At 56.9% G+C, this 14754-nt stretch overlaps 2 protein-coding genes across 4 annotated transcripts; both read left to right on the top strand.

Moving 5' to 3' along the window:
* The first annotated feature begins 387 nt into the window (after nt 1-387).
* RPS19 (ribosomal protein S19) lies at nt 388-7772 on the top strand. 2 transcript variants are annotated; one of them, XM_061172915.1, is made up of 6 exons: nt 388-488; nt 956-1026; nt 1300-1400; nt 6059-6242; nt 6777-6831; nt 7694-7772. In XM_061172915.1, exons 2-6 carry the CDS (start codon nt 956-958, stop codon nt 7718-7720), a joined length of 438 nt encoding a protein of 145 aa, XP_061028898.1. In that variant the 5' UTR covers nt 388-488; the 3' UTR covers nt 7721-7772. The 2 variants fall into 2 exon arrangements, with proteins under 2 accessions (XP_061028898.1, XP_061028897.1); XM_061172914.1 differs by having other exon boundaries at nt 475-493.
* A 3934-nt stretch (nt 7773-11706) lies between these two features.
* Nucleotides 11707-14704, top strand: CD79A (CD79a molecule). 2 transcript variants are annotated; one of them, XM_061173650.1, is made up of 5 exons: nt 11707-11782; nt 13155-13337; nt 13702-13820; nt 14378-14446; nt 14591-14704. In XM_061173650.1, the coding sequence occupies exons 1-5, from the start codon at nt 11707-11709 to the stop codon at nt 14702-14704; spliced, it is 561 nt and encodes a 186-aa protein (XP_061029633.1). The 2 variants fall into 2 exon arrangements, with proteins under 2 accessions (XP_061029633.1, XP_061029632.1); XM_061173649.1 differs by having other exon boundaries at nt 13155-13448.
* Nucleotides 14705-14754: the final 50 nt, after the last annotated feature.

Below are 14754 nucleotides of genomic sequence, written 5' to 3'. Positions count from 1 at the left end.
GCCACATTTCTTCGCTGCCTTTCCCCTGCGCTCCCGGTCACAGTTCCGCCCTTACTAGCCCCACTTCCGGCCAGAAAAGACACTTCCGCCCGGAAAAGGGGTCGTCCCGCTGGTGGCGCCAGAAGTAGCCAGGTCTCTTTATTTCCTGCCCACCAATAACTTCCGCCAGGAGATACAGTCTCCGCCGCTGTTTGTTCCATCCACGATCAACGCAAACGAAGCTAGATTCCCTCCAACTCAAGACGAGAGCTCCTCTCTCACGCTGCAGGAGAAGGAAGGGCGGGGAGGAAACAAGCCTCCGCTCTCACGCCACACCCTCCCACGTTCGCGGAGGGGAAGCCACATTTGCCCCGAGAGAGGCGCGGCCGCTTTTTTCTAACCCCGCTCTCGCGAGTTCTCGGAACTCTCGCGATAACCAACGCCCGACTTGTGCGCCCGGGAAACCCCGTTGCTCCCTTTTCCCTGGCTGGCAGCTTGGAGGCCGCACGGTAAGGCGAGTGCTCCGGTCCGACCCGGGTGCGGGGTGTCGGGGCCCGATTCCCGAGCCCGGAGCGTGTGCCTGGGAGCTCCGGGGTACCCGCGCGGGGCCGCCCCGCCCCCTGGAGTCGCGGCCACGTGCGAGCTGCAGGCCCGGGCATGTCTGGTGCGCGCGCTCCAGGAACCGAGGCTGGGCCTGGTGGGCAGCGGGGAGTGCGAGGGACCCCAGAATCAGGGGTTGGGGTCATACAGCGTCTTCACAAACGGGGGCAGGCAGTGTTCGTCCGACCCGCAGGGACCGTGGGCGTCGGTGAGTTCTCTAGGACCCACAGGCGCAGGGGCCTTTAAAGCCGGGAATTGAAGTAGGGCCTTCGGAAGTAGGGAGAGTGCGGCGGTTTAGATCGCGTTGCGGCTGGCCCCCGACCCTTGTCAGTCGTCTTCATCAATCCTGTGTTCACATGCTTGACCTTTCCCGCAGATGCCTGGAGTTACTGTAAAGGACGTGAACCAGCAGGAGTTCGTCAGAGCTCTGGCAGCCTTCCTCAAAAAGTGAGTGTGGGGACTGGGGTCCGAGTGGGTGGAGGCTGTCGCCTTTGCCTGATCCCTCAGCGCCCGCAGGCTTTCAGTCTGGGGAGGCTTGTTGGAGGTCTCTGTGGGGTCCATCCTTTCTACATGAGGCCTGAATTGTGTTTGAGTTTCAGTCTCTTTGTATTTTGGGACACATTGGGCTCTTCTTGATCTGCAGTTGTGTTGAGGGGAGGGAACTGGGATGGAGATTGTGGAGACTCCTGAATTGTGTCTTTCTCACTGTCTTGGTCCCAGGTCCGGGAAGCTGAAAGTCCCTGAATGGGTGGACACTGTCAAGCTGGCCAAGCATAAAGAGCTCGCTCCCTACGATGAGAATTGGTTCTACACACGAGCTGGTGAGGAACTGGGGCCTTTGGCTGGGGCGTGGGGGACTGGGTGTCCCTTTTGTGAGCTCTTACTTGCTCTCAGAAATAACAAGAGAGAAATCTTTAACTCTATCACTGCATGTTTTGTGTGACATTCAATACTTTTGTGTTCTGAATTTGTTTCTTCATTTGTAAGAGATTCATGTGAGGACCTGTGCTTTGGGCCTTGTGGGAGACCCAGGGACAAATGAGTAGCATGTTCACGTTTTGCCTGGAGGCGGTTTGTTTTAGAGAGAGGCATTGTCCTTCGAATGTCTGTGGGTTTGTTTTGTTGTTCAGATCATCACAGTAGATTGTCTTGTTAAATGAGTTGTTCGTAACTAAGGGGTTGGGGATCTGACCAGGTCACTCATTGCTCTAAATCTTCTTGGCAAGCCTCAAGTGCCCTGGAGAAAACCTTATGGTCACCCTGTACCGGTCCCTTTTCTTACCTTCTTATTAATCCTTTAGTAATGACTTTGAAGGACTGAGTTTAAGTGTAGCCCCTGACTGCATAGTGCTAGTGCTAGTGTTGCCTCATTTGTCTTTAATGTTTCAAGTTTCTCCAGTCACCCCCATGGAGGCTTACCTTGGGAGTAGGGGATGGGGTTCAAGGCTGGATTGTGCCAAGGTGGCAGCCTCTGCACAGGGCCTTCACTAAAGGCTCTCGGCCTCTCCCGTCTTCATCCGTCCTCTGTGAAGTGGGGGCTCTGTCCTGGCCAGAGCGTGTCTGTAGGTGGGAAGCAGAGTTTGGACAAAACTCCAGAATGACCTTGAGAAGAGTTGGCCTTGGTATAAGGTGCCCAGCACCTCAGAGCATGAAGTATTTTGTAGATTTGTGGGCCAATCTTTCAGGCCCTAGACTGGGCATAGGGGCCAGCATGCTCAGGCACAGCCTCTGACCCCTGAGGACTAAAAGGTCAAATCTGTGAGATAAGTCGGGTGGGTAGCATATCTGTCTACTCACTTGTATGTGTTTATAAAGAAAAATGGGTCTGGTGAAGGGGAGCTGACTTGACCTCCCTGGGCACACAGTCAGTGGTGACGGGGCCTGGACGAGACCACCACTACCTCTGCCATCCACCCATCTTGGAAAGCAAGGCATGTCTGGTCCTGACTGCTCTTTGGTGATGCCCCAAGAGCTGATAGGTCAAGCAAGGCAACTTTGGATCTAAGATGAAGAGAAAGAATCTAATAGCTTTTCCCATTTGATCAGGTGAATATGCATATTTTGTATAACCTGTACCTAACAAAAACTTCCCAAGTAGGATTGGTGGTTGCCGATTTGCAGTTGATGTCAGGGAGGTTAGCATGCTTGGGGTCTGCCAGCTCCTGATGCCACAGTCTACCCGACTCTTGTCATCGATTGGAGGTGGGGGCAGCTCTGTCCCCTTGGCAGCATTTTCTACTTTATTTTTCTAGGTGGGGAGAGATTAAGGGGAAATGGGGAAAGGACTCTGGGTAACGCACACTGAGTTGAGCCTGCTGGTCATCTTGACAGTTGCCGTGGCCCCTTTCTGCCCACTGCAGCTTCCCCAACACATCATGCTGGGTGTGCGTCCTCTGCCTGCCCTGCTGCTCTCCCTTTGGATTTCCAACGCTCACTTTTGACTTCAGTTCCCCAGCTGCCCTAGTGGCACAGGGTAAGGGTCCTAGACCAGGGTGTGTTGTGTGCGCGTTGTTGGGGCACAGCCCTGCCTGTTTGTTTAAAATCATGACAGGCAGGAGTTGCAGTTGCCACCGGCTACATGGTCTACTGTCTGACCCTTTACAGGAAAAGTCTGCCGACCTCTAGTGGAGTCTAGAGTGCTCCCACTTAGTTTGGTCAGTCCATACTCTGGACAAGTGGAGTCATAGGAGATAGTCATTTACCCAGGAGGAAAGTGAGATACAGACCGGTGAAGACCCTGGGAGGGTGTGGCAGGCTGGTTCCAAAACCACAGTCTGCCATATTTGCTTTTCCTCCTCTGGATCGTGGGAGCTTGGCCTGTTTTGCCCCCTCAGGGGTTTGGGTCTAAAGCACAGTGGGATAGCGACCTGTCCTGGGAGGCTGAGCTCTGGCAGTGAAGGCAACAGGGCAGTGGGGGTCAAATTCTGGGGACATGTAAGAGCACGGTGTGGACAACTATTGACCTCAGGTATGGGGGATACAGAGGACAGGGGTAGATGGCAGGGCCTTCCTGAGGGTGGTCCGCAAGAGGTGCAGATCTGTAGGGGTGGGCACTCACCAGGCGGTGGTGTAGGGGGCAGTGTGTGTGAGGGGTGAGGTGTAGAGCTAGAAAGAGCCTGTTTCAGGAGAGTGGAGGGAGTGCTCTAAGGGGAGGGGCAGTGTCAAGGGGAGACCACTGAAGGGCTTTGAAAGGGAGTGGTGCAATGTGGCCCTGGACAGGCTTCTTGACCTCAATTCTCAGAAGGGCCTGCTTGGGGGGGAGGTGAGAATAAGAATACAGTGTGTGTCTCGGTAGGTGCTCGGCGGTGAGTGAGCAGCTGTTGGATTGGGGCGCCTGAGTGCTTGTGTGTGTGTGTGTGTGCGCGTGTGTGTGTGTGTGCGCGTGTGTGTGTGTGTGCGCGCGCGCCATGCTGCTCAGCTTGCAAGATCTTAGCTCCCCAACCAGGGATTGAACCCGGGCCCCTGCAGTGAAAGGGTAGAGTCCTAATCACTGGACCACCGGGGAATTCTCCTGCATCAGATAATTTTATGCGTCATTAAGAAAGATGTGAAACTCCCCCTGGGAGAAACTAAGGTTGAGCTTTATTGGAGTTTGTTCTCTGCCAGTCACTGCTCAGGGTTGAAGTATGTTGTCCCCTTAGTACCGTGGCGCAGACCACTTGAAGAGGGTGGACTCTGTCACAGCTGACAGGGAGCAATGTTGGGGTTCAAACCCCATCTACCAGACAGCTCGCTCCTTTCCGTGCTGAGATTGGGCTGAGCGCCAGTCCTGGTTCAGCAAGATTCATTTCTAGTGTGCAGCCTCTTCTGGGTGTTCGTGAAATTAGGGGTGTTCATCTTTCCCCCTTCGTGAGGCTCTTACGCCTTCCACAGACAGGTGCAGGAGGGATAGTGGTAGCCATTGGGCATTTGCACTGGTCTTAAAGGCGAGTTTTCCATGAGGTCACTCCTGGCAGAAAGATTGGGGGGGGCGGTGGCTTGTAACAGGTGACTCTCTTGATCCTGGCAGTGGGTGGGCTGCTTGGTGCCTGGAAGAGGGTCAGAGCCCCGATCTAGGGGGTGGGGTGAGGACAAAAAGAACCAAGGAGCGTGGTTTTAAAGTGAGCAGAGGCCAAAGGCAGTGGTATCAGGGAGGGGCTGCTCAGTGGTCCTGGAGAAATGGCGATGGTTTGTGCTGCGCTGTTGGCCCCTGAAGCCTGTGGCTGTATCCGGAGACGGTCTTAGAGGGCAGGAGAGAGGCTGAGAACCAGTTGTGTGCAGGAACTGCTCTGGGAGGGGCAGCTGGAGGGAAGGAGGAGCCTACCTCACCTGGTCCGTTCCACCTGCCCCTCCCCCCAGCTCATGACACTGGAGGGTCATGGAGATGGCCCAGTGCCCTGTGACTCTTGGCAGCAAGTCATTATTGAAGGAATGAATCCTTGACTCCCCTGTTCATCTTCAGGACTAAGGGGAATCTAACGTGCTGGTCTCGGGGGTGACCTGGAATCCCTACCTTTGAGCTTTCAGCCAGGCAGGGCTGTGTGATGGCCAGCACGTGGGCCCCAGTTCTTCAAACCTGGGTGGCCCCCTGAGGTAGAAAAGCAGAACCGTCTGGAGGGGCTGTCCCTATAGAGCTATGTGGCGTGAGGGTACTCCAGGAGTTTAACCTTTTCCATAAAGGAAAATAGCACCTGACGCGTTCATGGAATCTTCACAGTAGCGCTCAGTGAGGTACTGTTTGTCCTGGTTCTCAGGTGAGGGTAGGTGACTTGCCAAGGCCACAGTATCGGGCGGGCTCCTAAGGCCATGTTACTGCCTCGTAGGAGAGAGTGTGAAAAGCAGATGGCATAGGGCCTGGCAGGCAAGTGTTCCAGTTGAACAGAAGAGGATTTCCAAGGAGGCTGGCCGGGGTGGGTGAGGGACCTGCCCAAGCCAGTCGAGGGACCAGAATCCCAGTCCGCAGAGCGGGGTGACGCACCTTCCAGGTTGGGAACGTCCACTGCATAGGATGTCAGCCCTGCTACCACTATTACCCACGCGCTCCAGGGCTGGGTGTGGGAGGATCAGTAGGTCTCTTCTCCAGCTCTGCTGCCCTTCAGAGCGCCCAGGCAGATGGAGGGGGACAGTCACGGCTTAAACATTTGCTAGGCTCTCCCCCAGAACCTCCGGTCCACCTCGCAGCACAGCTGGGCACTAACCACTAAGCAAGTCCCGGGGCGCGGGTAGCCTGCCTGGTCACATGGCCACGGCGGTCCCTCCACTGCCTGTGCACGCCAGTCTCCCGCACTGGGCAGCGGGCGGGGGGGTCAGGTACTGGGCTTGGTGTGCATTCTCACGTTCTCAGTTTCCCTGACTGTAAAACGGTGAGGTGAGAATCTGCTGCCGCACACAACTAGACTCGTGACCTTGAGCAAGGCCCTTTCCTAAGGCTGCCTCAGCTGTGGAGAAGCGTCTTCTCTGCCTGAGAAGGGTTCTCAAGTCTCCCTTGCCTCCCACCCAGCTTCCACAGCACGGCACCTGTACCTCCGGGGCGGCGCTGGGGTTGGTTCCATGACCAAGATCTATGGGGGGCGTCAGAGAAATGGTGTCATGCCCAGCCACTTCAGCAGAGGCTCCAAGAGCGTGGCCCGTCGGGTCCTCCAAGCCCTGGAGGGGCTGAAAATGGTGGAAAAGGACCAAGACGGGTAAGCAGGGGAGGGGAAGCTGGGGGTGTGGAGGAGCCTTGGGGCCAGATCCCCTATAATGAAGTTATCAAGGACTGTCCCCCTCCGCCCACGCAGTGAGGTGCCAGGTCTGTCCTGCACAGTCTGCACCTGCCCCCCAGGCAGGCAGGGGGTTCTTCAGAAAAGCGAACAGCGCGGGGCCTCGCCCCGACCTCTCTGGCTAACTACTCCAGGCTCCGGGAAGGTAATTTAGCGACTGTCCGCTTTCATTAGCCTGCTCGTTAGCTTTTCCCAATTGATTTTTCGGGGCTTTTGATCTAATGCTTGCACCAACAACATCCCGTCAGCTCCCGGGGGAGCTCCCACCCCAGCTTCCAGCTTGTTGGAATGCAGCCGACTGGGGACCTCAGTGGGACTTGGTTGGTGCCATGTGGCCCTGTGGCCAGGTGCCTTCTTGGAAAGCCTGGCTCGTGTCCAGGGGAGGCCTGGCAGGGATCGGGGACGCTGGTGGGAGCCTGCACTCACCTGGGGCTACATGACCCTTCTCTCCCACAGGGGCCGCAAACTAACACCTCAGGGACAGAGAGATCTGGACAGAATCGCTGGACAGGTGAGGGCTGGGTACCTCAGTCACCGCCTGGGTGTTTCTGGAGCCTGGGTTTTGTCAGCTCGGAGTTTCCTCCCCTGGAGGGCACAGCCCAGGGGAGGAGGGTGCAGGAGAAAGAGCGTTTCTGACAGACTTCCTGTGGGGGCTGGTTGAAAATGCAGGTGCCTGGGTGAAGGGAGGCCCAGGGTGCAGCTCGCTGGGCTTGCTTCTCCTGCAGGGCACGCGACTCCCTCTTCCCGGGTCAGCCTTCTGGTTCTGACTGTGGTGTTTCTTCTTAGCCTTCATGCTTACTGAGTATTAGGGTGCCTCAGAACACAGGTCTCCGTCCAGATGCTGACTGACTATAGACACCCTGGGCCAGAGTCCCTGTCTGTAGAGTGATCTGCTTTTGCCTACCTCGGAGGGTGGTGGTGAGGATTCAGTGAGCTACAGCAACAGAAGCCCCCAGGGCCTGGCATGAACCCATTGTTGTTTTTCCTATTGACTCAGGCCTCCTAGGAGTCTTAGACTGTTGAGTCACTTAAGTGTCAGAAGAGAATGGAGGTGTCAGCCCTCTGGGGATTGTGGGTGGCCTGGAATGAGTAGGTGGTTCTTCCAGGGCAGAGCAGGGCCTTTCACAAACAGTGGGAGTAATGGGCAGATGTTGGAAACACACGACAACGCTCTCTGTCCTTGAGAGTCCCAGTTTTATCCTTCTGTAGAATGGGGAGGTACCCAAGATTGTGAGGATCGGATGAGATGAATACACGTAAACCACAAATCAGGGTGCCTGGCGTCCGTCCCATGGCTACTGGGGAGCTACTGTGAAGTGCTTGAACACAGACCCCACAACTGATCTTAACTATTTGTCTGTCTTTTCCCACAGGTGGCAGCTGCCAACAAGAAGCATTAGAACAAATGATGCTGGGTTAATAAATTGCCTCATTCGTAATCCTGGTCTGGGTCTCTTGATTGGAGGGTGGGCGGGCAAGAGGAAGGAGCACTGCACTGCACTTCCCTTCCATTGCGAAGGAGAGGGGCCGGGGCCTTTCTGCATGGCTGTGGTACTCAACAGCCTCGGAAACCTGAGGCCTGGCCTTGCAGGCTCACACGGTTCTGCCCCAAGTGGGCGAGATGCTGGTGCAAGGCCCAGGGGCCCTCGCTCCTCTCCCACACCTTGCCTTTGCGGTTCTCAGAAAAAGAAACTGAAAGTTCAAGCAGTGGCCCCACGTGGAGCCTTGGACCCTGCTGGAACAAAACAGGAGGGCCCTGGGGCTCAGGTGCTGCTTCTCTGGAAGAAAGTGGACAAGGACAGCCGTCACTCGGGGTGGTCCTTTGTGTGCCTCTAGCCCAAGGTGACCTGCCTAGTATGCACGTCCTTTTCCTGACCTACACGGGAGCCTTCACTTTGGGGATCTCTGGCCTGGGCCCTGCTGTAAGATGGAGCTAGCTGTACCTGCCCCAAGAATTGGGATGCAGTGCTGAAGCTGCAGCAGGGACCCGGCTGGCAGGGGGCTGCTACTTCCCTCCCAGAGGGAGGGGCATGGCCCCTGCATAGAGGCCAAGTTCCCAGGGCCCTCGTGGTGTCGCCCCCCCAGCACGGTTCTGCATGGTGATTGGCTCTTTGCACTAATGGGACGGGAGCTCCACCTGTGATGGTCTTCTGGTCCAGGTGGGAGATACAAAGGGCTTCCAGTAGGCAGGTGCTAAGCCTTGGAAGGGTCCCCTTACCACCCTATGAGACCTGGCCCACCTCCCAGTTGGGGAAAACTAAGATGCTGAGCCTGAGCTGGCCTAGGCCAAGACCCCTGAGGTTCCCCCATCCCAAGTTACTCCTCAGATCAAACCCATTTCCTTCCAGTGCCAAGCCTGGCTTTGAACTCCAAATGACGGGTTCAAATTCCAACGCTGCCCAAAATTCTGTGCGACCTTGAGCAACTTACCCTCAGCCTTCGGAGCCTGCCTGTAAAGCTGCTTACTCCTACCTGAGGGATTCGGGGAGATGCCGTGTCTTGGCTCAAAGCAGCACACCTGATGGACCAAGATGTTCAAAATGGAAAGAACTATCAAACCAGAGTCCCCTACACCCAGTGGGGAATGAAGGTGTCATTTCCCGCCAGCCTGGAAGTTGTCAGGGCTGGAAGATCTGATCTGAATAAACACTGGAGTAGAGCCTACCACGTGCAAGGTGCTTTATAAATATATCACTTAATACTCTGTGAAGTAGGTGCCAAAAAACGCAGTTTGGAGATGGGGAAGATAAGTCACAGGTTGGGTAATTTGCCTGATGTCCCACAGCCAGGAGGTGGCAAAGCCAGCATTTGGACCTGGGCTCTAGCCACTACAGGGCACTGTCCCTTAGAAGTGGGGAAGATGAGGCCCAAAGGGTTACACTCTTGGGCATGACCTTGAGCCAGTCACTCCTTGTTTGGGGCCTAAGTTTCCTCTTTTGCTGATTGAGGAGGAGGATATTTCCCAGAATCGTCCTGGGAATGCAATGCCAAGCGTCTGGTTTGCTCACACAGTGCCAGATACCAGGGTGCTGGGTAAGCGGGAGGTGGAGGTGCCCAGACAGGCCAGCGAGCCTGAGAGGGCCTGCAATGCGGCGGCTGCGCCCCTCCAGCCACTGGGGGTCAGTCGAGGGCCTGGAAACTGGCTCAGCCAGGAAGGATGCTGAAGGAGGTGAATTCCTAAGGGCTGCAGCGTCTGGATCCAGACTTCTTCCTACATGGGGGTTATAGGAAGAACTTTAGTACAGAGGGGCTAATGACCTGCTGTACAGAGAGGGACCCAACAGAACACCTGGGTCCCTGGAGGGAAGGAGGGAAGGCCCGAGGGCCAGAGGAACTGTGTCCTAGGAACTGTGCTAAGCACACTGTGATATTCTTACAGCCTCACAGGTAGGGAGGTTATGCCCAGATTACAGGAGGAGAAACTGAGGCTCAGATGACCAGAGCTGAGATTCAAACCCAGGAGGTGTGAACTCTTGAGGCCCACGTTCTTCTGTGCGGGTGACAGTTGCACCTTTTTTTTAAATTACAAAATACTTCAAGCATGCAAAACAGTATATATACATAATAGTGTAACAAAGACCCATGGGACTTCCCTGGTGGCGCAGTGGTTAAGAATCCACCTGCCAATGCAGGGGACACGGGTTCGAGCCCTGGTCCGGGAAGATCCCACGTGCCGCGGAGCAACTAAGCCCATGCACCACAACTACTGAGCCTCCGCTCTAGAGCCCGCAAGCCACAACTACTGAAGCCCGCGTGCCTAGAGCCCGTGCTCCGCAACAAGAGAAGCCACCGCAATGAGAAGCCCGTGCGCCGCAACGAAGAGTAGCCCCCGCTCACCGCAACTAGAGAAAGCCCGCGCGCAGCAACGAAGACCCCGTGCAGCCAAAAATAAATAAATAAATAAGACCCATGAACCCACCACCCAGCTTAAAAAGTAAAACGACATAAAACTAAGACAGACAAAGCCCTCTGCGTATCCTTCCCAGTCGCAACCTCCTTGCTTCCCCCAGAGGTAACCCCTCTCAGGAGTGGGGTATCACTCCCCTGCGTGCGTTTACACCTTTACTGTAGACACATGTGTCCCTAACAGCACATGCTGTTGTTTTGCTTTTTGAAAACAAGTCAGCCGGATCCTGTCATAGTACATTTCTTCTCATTTTCTTGTTGTTTCTGAGATGCAGCCATGTTGACAAGCAAAGCTCGGCCTCTTCTCCTGCTGTGTGCTACTCCATTGACTGACTATACCTCAATTTATGCATCCCTTCTCCTGTAAATGGGCTTTTCGTCTGTTTCCCAGTTTTTGCTACCAAAAATCTCCCTGCCATGAATTTTTTCATGGTGTCTCCTTGTGTGTGTGTGTGTGTGTGTGTGTGTGTGTGTGCACGCGCGTGCATGTATGAGATGGTCCCCTAACTGCTCACAAACATCTAAACAACCTCATGTCATTCCCCTCCCCCACCCCTCAGGCCTCATTTTCCTCCCACTTGACCTACAATAATGCTCAAAGGAAGCCGGTCACACACAAATGACTTGGAATCCCTGCTCCACCACCAGACTGTATAAACTGGGCAAGTAACAGTGATGGTGTTCCCTCTCTGTGATGGCCTCAGTTTCCTCCCCTGTAAAATGGGGGGTGGCCTACCTTGCCCACTTGTGGAGAGGCTGAAATGAAAGAACACCAAGAAAGAGCCCTTCGTGGCCCTTTGGGGGTCGGGAACATCAACTTATGTCACAACATCAGGGAGATATTTTTATCCTCATCTCTTGAATTAAAAATGCCAAATCTTGGAAAGGGAAGCCACCACCTAGTCACGGAGCTGGTGGGCGTGCCTCATTTATTCCTCATGAGCATTAATAGTAACTAACATTTACTGAGCACCTACTACGTGCCAGGCCCTGTGTTCAGTGCTGTGCATGCACAACCTCTTTAAATCCTCTTTTCCAACCCCAAGAAGGGAGGACACGGAGGCTCAGAGAGGGGACAAGTTTTGCCCAAGGCCAGTGAGAGGCAAAGACCTGGCTCGGAACCACTCCCGTCCCCTGACCACCTGTGCGCAGCAGGCACCCCAAACTCCGGCTCCCTCGGGCTTCCTTTCCAGTGACGAGCCAGGCCTTAAACCAACCTCTTGCCCCTACCCAAGCAGCCTCCTCTCGGGGGAGTTGTGGCGGCCACAGGTGCAGGGAGCAGTTCCTCTCCACTCATGGCCTGAAGCCTCCCGGCAGGGGCTGCCCCCAGCCTGACAACCAAAGGACCCAGCAGTGGGGCCAGTGGAGCCCATCTCCGCAGGGCTGGGCAGGAAGTGGGGCGGGGTTTGGGGCTCGGCCGAGGTGGGATCTGGTATCCCAGGGCTGCTGCAGCCCATACAAAACAACCCACTGGGAGAAGATGCCTGGGGGTCCCCGAGCCCTCCGAACCCCGCGTGCCACCATCTTTCTCCTCTTGATCTTCGCTGCTGGCCTGGGTACGTGGTCAACAGGCAGGTGCTGGGGGGAGGTGGGGGTGGAACTGGGAGACTGTTGAGAGGGCCCAGGCAGTGGGGACGGGAGAGGAGCTGGCAGGAGGGGGGCTAGAAAAGACCCCGTAGAAACTGCATCTGCTTGACTGTCCCAAGCAGGCCAATGGGAGGCTGGAGGGGGGCTCAGCGAAGTTGAAGGAGCATCCCCCGGTGGGGGGAGGCAGGGCAAGAGACACCTTCCGCACCCCCTCGTCCCCCCAGATCAAAATAAGGAACTAAGGTTGCCCTTGACTGAGCTCCAGAGCTGGGGGCAGGGAGGGGATTGTGGGTAGTAATCAGCTTCAGGGGAGAAGAAGCTTTCTCCTTCTCTGCCTGGAATCCCGGTCACCATCCCCTGCATAGGGAAGCCCTTCTCAGTGCTGGGGGGGCCGGTGACCTTCCCCCTTGCCCTCCCACGCAATGCCAGCTGGCAGGGCTGTGAACCACCCCGTGTGAGCGAGGAGTTGAGAGAGGTGGCCAGTCACCCCAAATTTCCACTGGGAGCTGAGTCTGGAGTCCGTGACCCTCAGGTTGCTGCCTCTTCCGCTACCTCTCTCCTCCTCCCGCCACAGACAGCCATGTGGACTGGCCCAGGGGCAGCGTGGGGGGGGGCGCGGGGGGGATAGTGGCACAAGAACTGGGGCTTCCCCAGCCTGGGCCACCCAGCCCCCTCCCGCCAACCACCTAGCTGAGGCCCTCCCCTAACACCCAGCCCAGCCCAAACGCTGAACTCACCCCGGCCCCCAGCTTGACACACACAAAGTTACGCAAACGGAGAACGAGGGGCGGGCCCAGGGTCACAGGGCAGGACAGGCTCACAAACTGGCAGGAAGGGGCCCAGGGCCAGGAGGCCAGGGTTTGAACCCCTGAGCCACTCCTGCTGCCCTGGGCCTCAGCTGTCACACTTGTAAAATGGGATAATGAGAGAACCGACTTCTAAGGGTTCTGGGACAGTTATACACAATATATAAAGCGCCAGGTATGGGGCCAGGCTGGGGCTGGGGTGAGAAAATAATCTAGGAAGGCCTGCAGGAGGAGGTGATGCCCAAACTGATTCTAGAAGGAGCCTGGCCAGGGGCCCTGCTAGCACGAGGGACCCAACTATCCAAGTGCCAGTGAGCTCAGTGGGGCTGAAGCTCGGAGCAGGTATGGAGAGGGTAGCAGGAGGTGGCTCTGGAGAGGCGAGTGGGGACCCCCCAGCAGTGTGTCACTCACACTCTTCTGCACACACCCCCGCCACACACACATGCACACACACAGCCAGGAGTGCTGGAGCGGCAGGGGCCGGGCTGGGCCTGTGTCTCCATTCACGGTCCCTCACGCATTCGCCTCTCCGCAGGCCCAAGGTGCCAGGCCCTGTGGGTGGACTGGGGCCCACCATCGGTGACGGTGAGCATTGGGGACGAGGTCCGCCTCCTGTGCACGCACAATGGCAGCAACCCCAACGTCACGTGGTGGCGCATCCTCCAAGGCAACTCCACGTGGCCCCCTATGATGGAGCTCTCAAGCCCGGGCCCCAAGGGCGAGCTGATCATCCAGCAGGTGAACAAGAGCCACAGGGGCATGTACCGGTGCGAAGTCAAGGAAGGCCAGAAGGTCCAGCGCTCCTGTGGGACCTACCTCCGCGTGCGTGGTGAGTGCACATCACTCCACAGGTGGGGCCACTGGCTTCCTCACCTGTGACGGGGGTGGGGGGGGGATGGAGCCAGTGCCTGCAGCTCCTGCATCTCGGGCATCCTCACTCCCCGGCTCACACACAGCGGCTGATTGATTTTCTCACCTGCAAGGTGGGGACTTCAGTGGTCTTGGGCCTCGATGGGGGCGTGGCCAGGAGGCGAGGGGAGGACTTGAGGCGCTGGGCTCTGAGCAGCGCTCCCTCCTTGCAGAGCCACTCCCCAGGCCCTTCCTGGACATGGGGGAGGGCACCAAGAACAACATCATCACAGCCGAGGGCATCATCCTGCTGATCTGCGCCGTGGTGCCTGGGACGCTGCTGCTCTTCAGGGTGAGCCACGCCGGGGACCAGCGGCCCCCTGAGTCCGAGGGTCCCGCCTAAAACTTGACAGAATCGCAGCACCCACCTCACAGGGGCGGTGAGGGGGTCAGGAATTTAATATAATGAAAGCATTTTACATGGCACTGGGCCCGGAGGGGCGTCCTGGCTCAGTCTCCCCTCAGGGCTGTCCTCACGTTCCCCGACCCCCACAGAGATGTCCAACTCTCCCCCTCTACCCAGGAGTGCCGCAGCCTCCAGATGTAGCCAAGGCCAGGGAAGATGGGGGCTGGTGTCCTCCCAGAGTCTCTGGCCAGCACCAGTCTCTCTTTAGGCCGCGGGGCAACTACAGCCATTTACTATTATTGCTGTTGTTATTCGTGGAGAAGAACAGGCAGTGGCGACAGCCAAAAGGACACTGGCTTGGACCCAGAGAGACCTGCCACTTACAGGACATGTGGCTCTGGGCATGTCCCTTATCCTTTCTGGTAAAGCACCTCCTGGCCTCCATGAGGGTCTGAAAACACATTCTCTCCCCCCATTCACGGAGGCTCCCAATCCCCCAACAGAAACGGTGGCAGAACATGAAATTCGGGGCAGATGTCCAGGATGACTACGAAGATGAAAATCTTTATGAGGTGAGTGGAAGGCGGGGGCAGGTGCGGGGCAGGTGCGTGTCTGTGGGGTGGGCGGGGCTCTTACGGGGCTCCTCCCTGAGGTTGGCCGGGAGCAGGGACCCAGGCGTCAGGGCCCTGCGGCTCACCACCCCGTTTCCACCCCAGGGCCTGAACCTCGATGACTGCTCCATGTACGAGGACATCTCCCGGGGCCTCCAGGGCACCTACCAGGATGTGGGCAGCCTCCACATCGGAGACGTTCAGCTGGAGAAGCCGTGACCCAGCCGGGCTGCCCCACCAGCTGTGCACCCAAACCGTGTCTCACCCCA

Source organism: Eubalaena glacialis, chromosome 18 (genome assembly GCF_028564815.1).
Source record: "Eubalaena glacialis isolate mEubGla1 chromosome 18, mEubGla1.1.hap2.+ XY, whole genome shotgun sequence".
In the NCBI taxonomy this organism is placed as follows: domain Eukaryota; kingdom Metazoa; phylum Chordata; class Mammalia; order Artiodactyla; family Balaenidae; genus Eubalaena; species Eubalaena glacialis.
This window is presented reverse-complemented; position numbering and strand designations above follow the sequence as displayed.

What these genes read in the sequence shown, in the direction of transcription:
- RPS19 (XM_061172915.1), top strand. Translation starts at nt 956, where the DNA reads ATGCCTGGAGTTACTGTAAAGGACGTGAACCAGCAGGAGTTCGTCAGA. An exon ending in TTGGTTCTACACACGAGCTG is followed by an intron (nt 1,401 to 6,058) that starts GTGAGGAACTGG and finishes CCTCCCACCCAG; the next exon opens with CTTCCACAGCACGGCACCTG. An exon ending in TGGACAGAATCGCTGGACAG is followed by an intron (nt 6,832 to 7,693) that starts GTGAGGGCTGGG and finishes CTTTTCCCACAG; the next exon opens with GTGGCAGCTGCCAACAAGAA.
- CD79A (XM_061173649.1), top strand. Translation starts at nt 11,707, where the DNA reads ATGCCTGGGGGTCCCCGAGCCCTCCGAACCCCGCGTGCCACCATCTTT. An exon ending in GATCTTCGCTGCTGGCCTGG is followed by an intron (nt 11,783 to 13,154) that starts GTACGTGGTCAA and finishes GCCTCTCCGCAG; the next exon opens with GCCCAAGGTGCCAGGCCCTG. An exon ending in GGACGCTGCTGCTCTTCAGG is followed by an intron (nt 13,821 to 14,377) that starts GTGAGCCACGCC and finishes ATCCCCCAACAG; the next exon opens with AAACGGTGGCAGAACATGAA.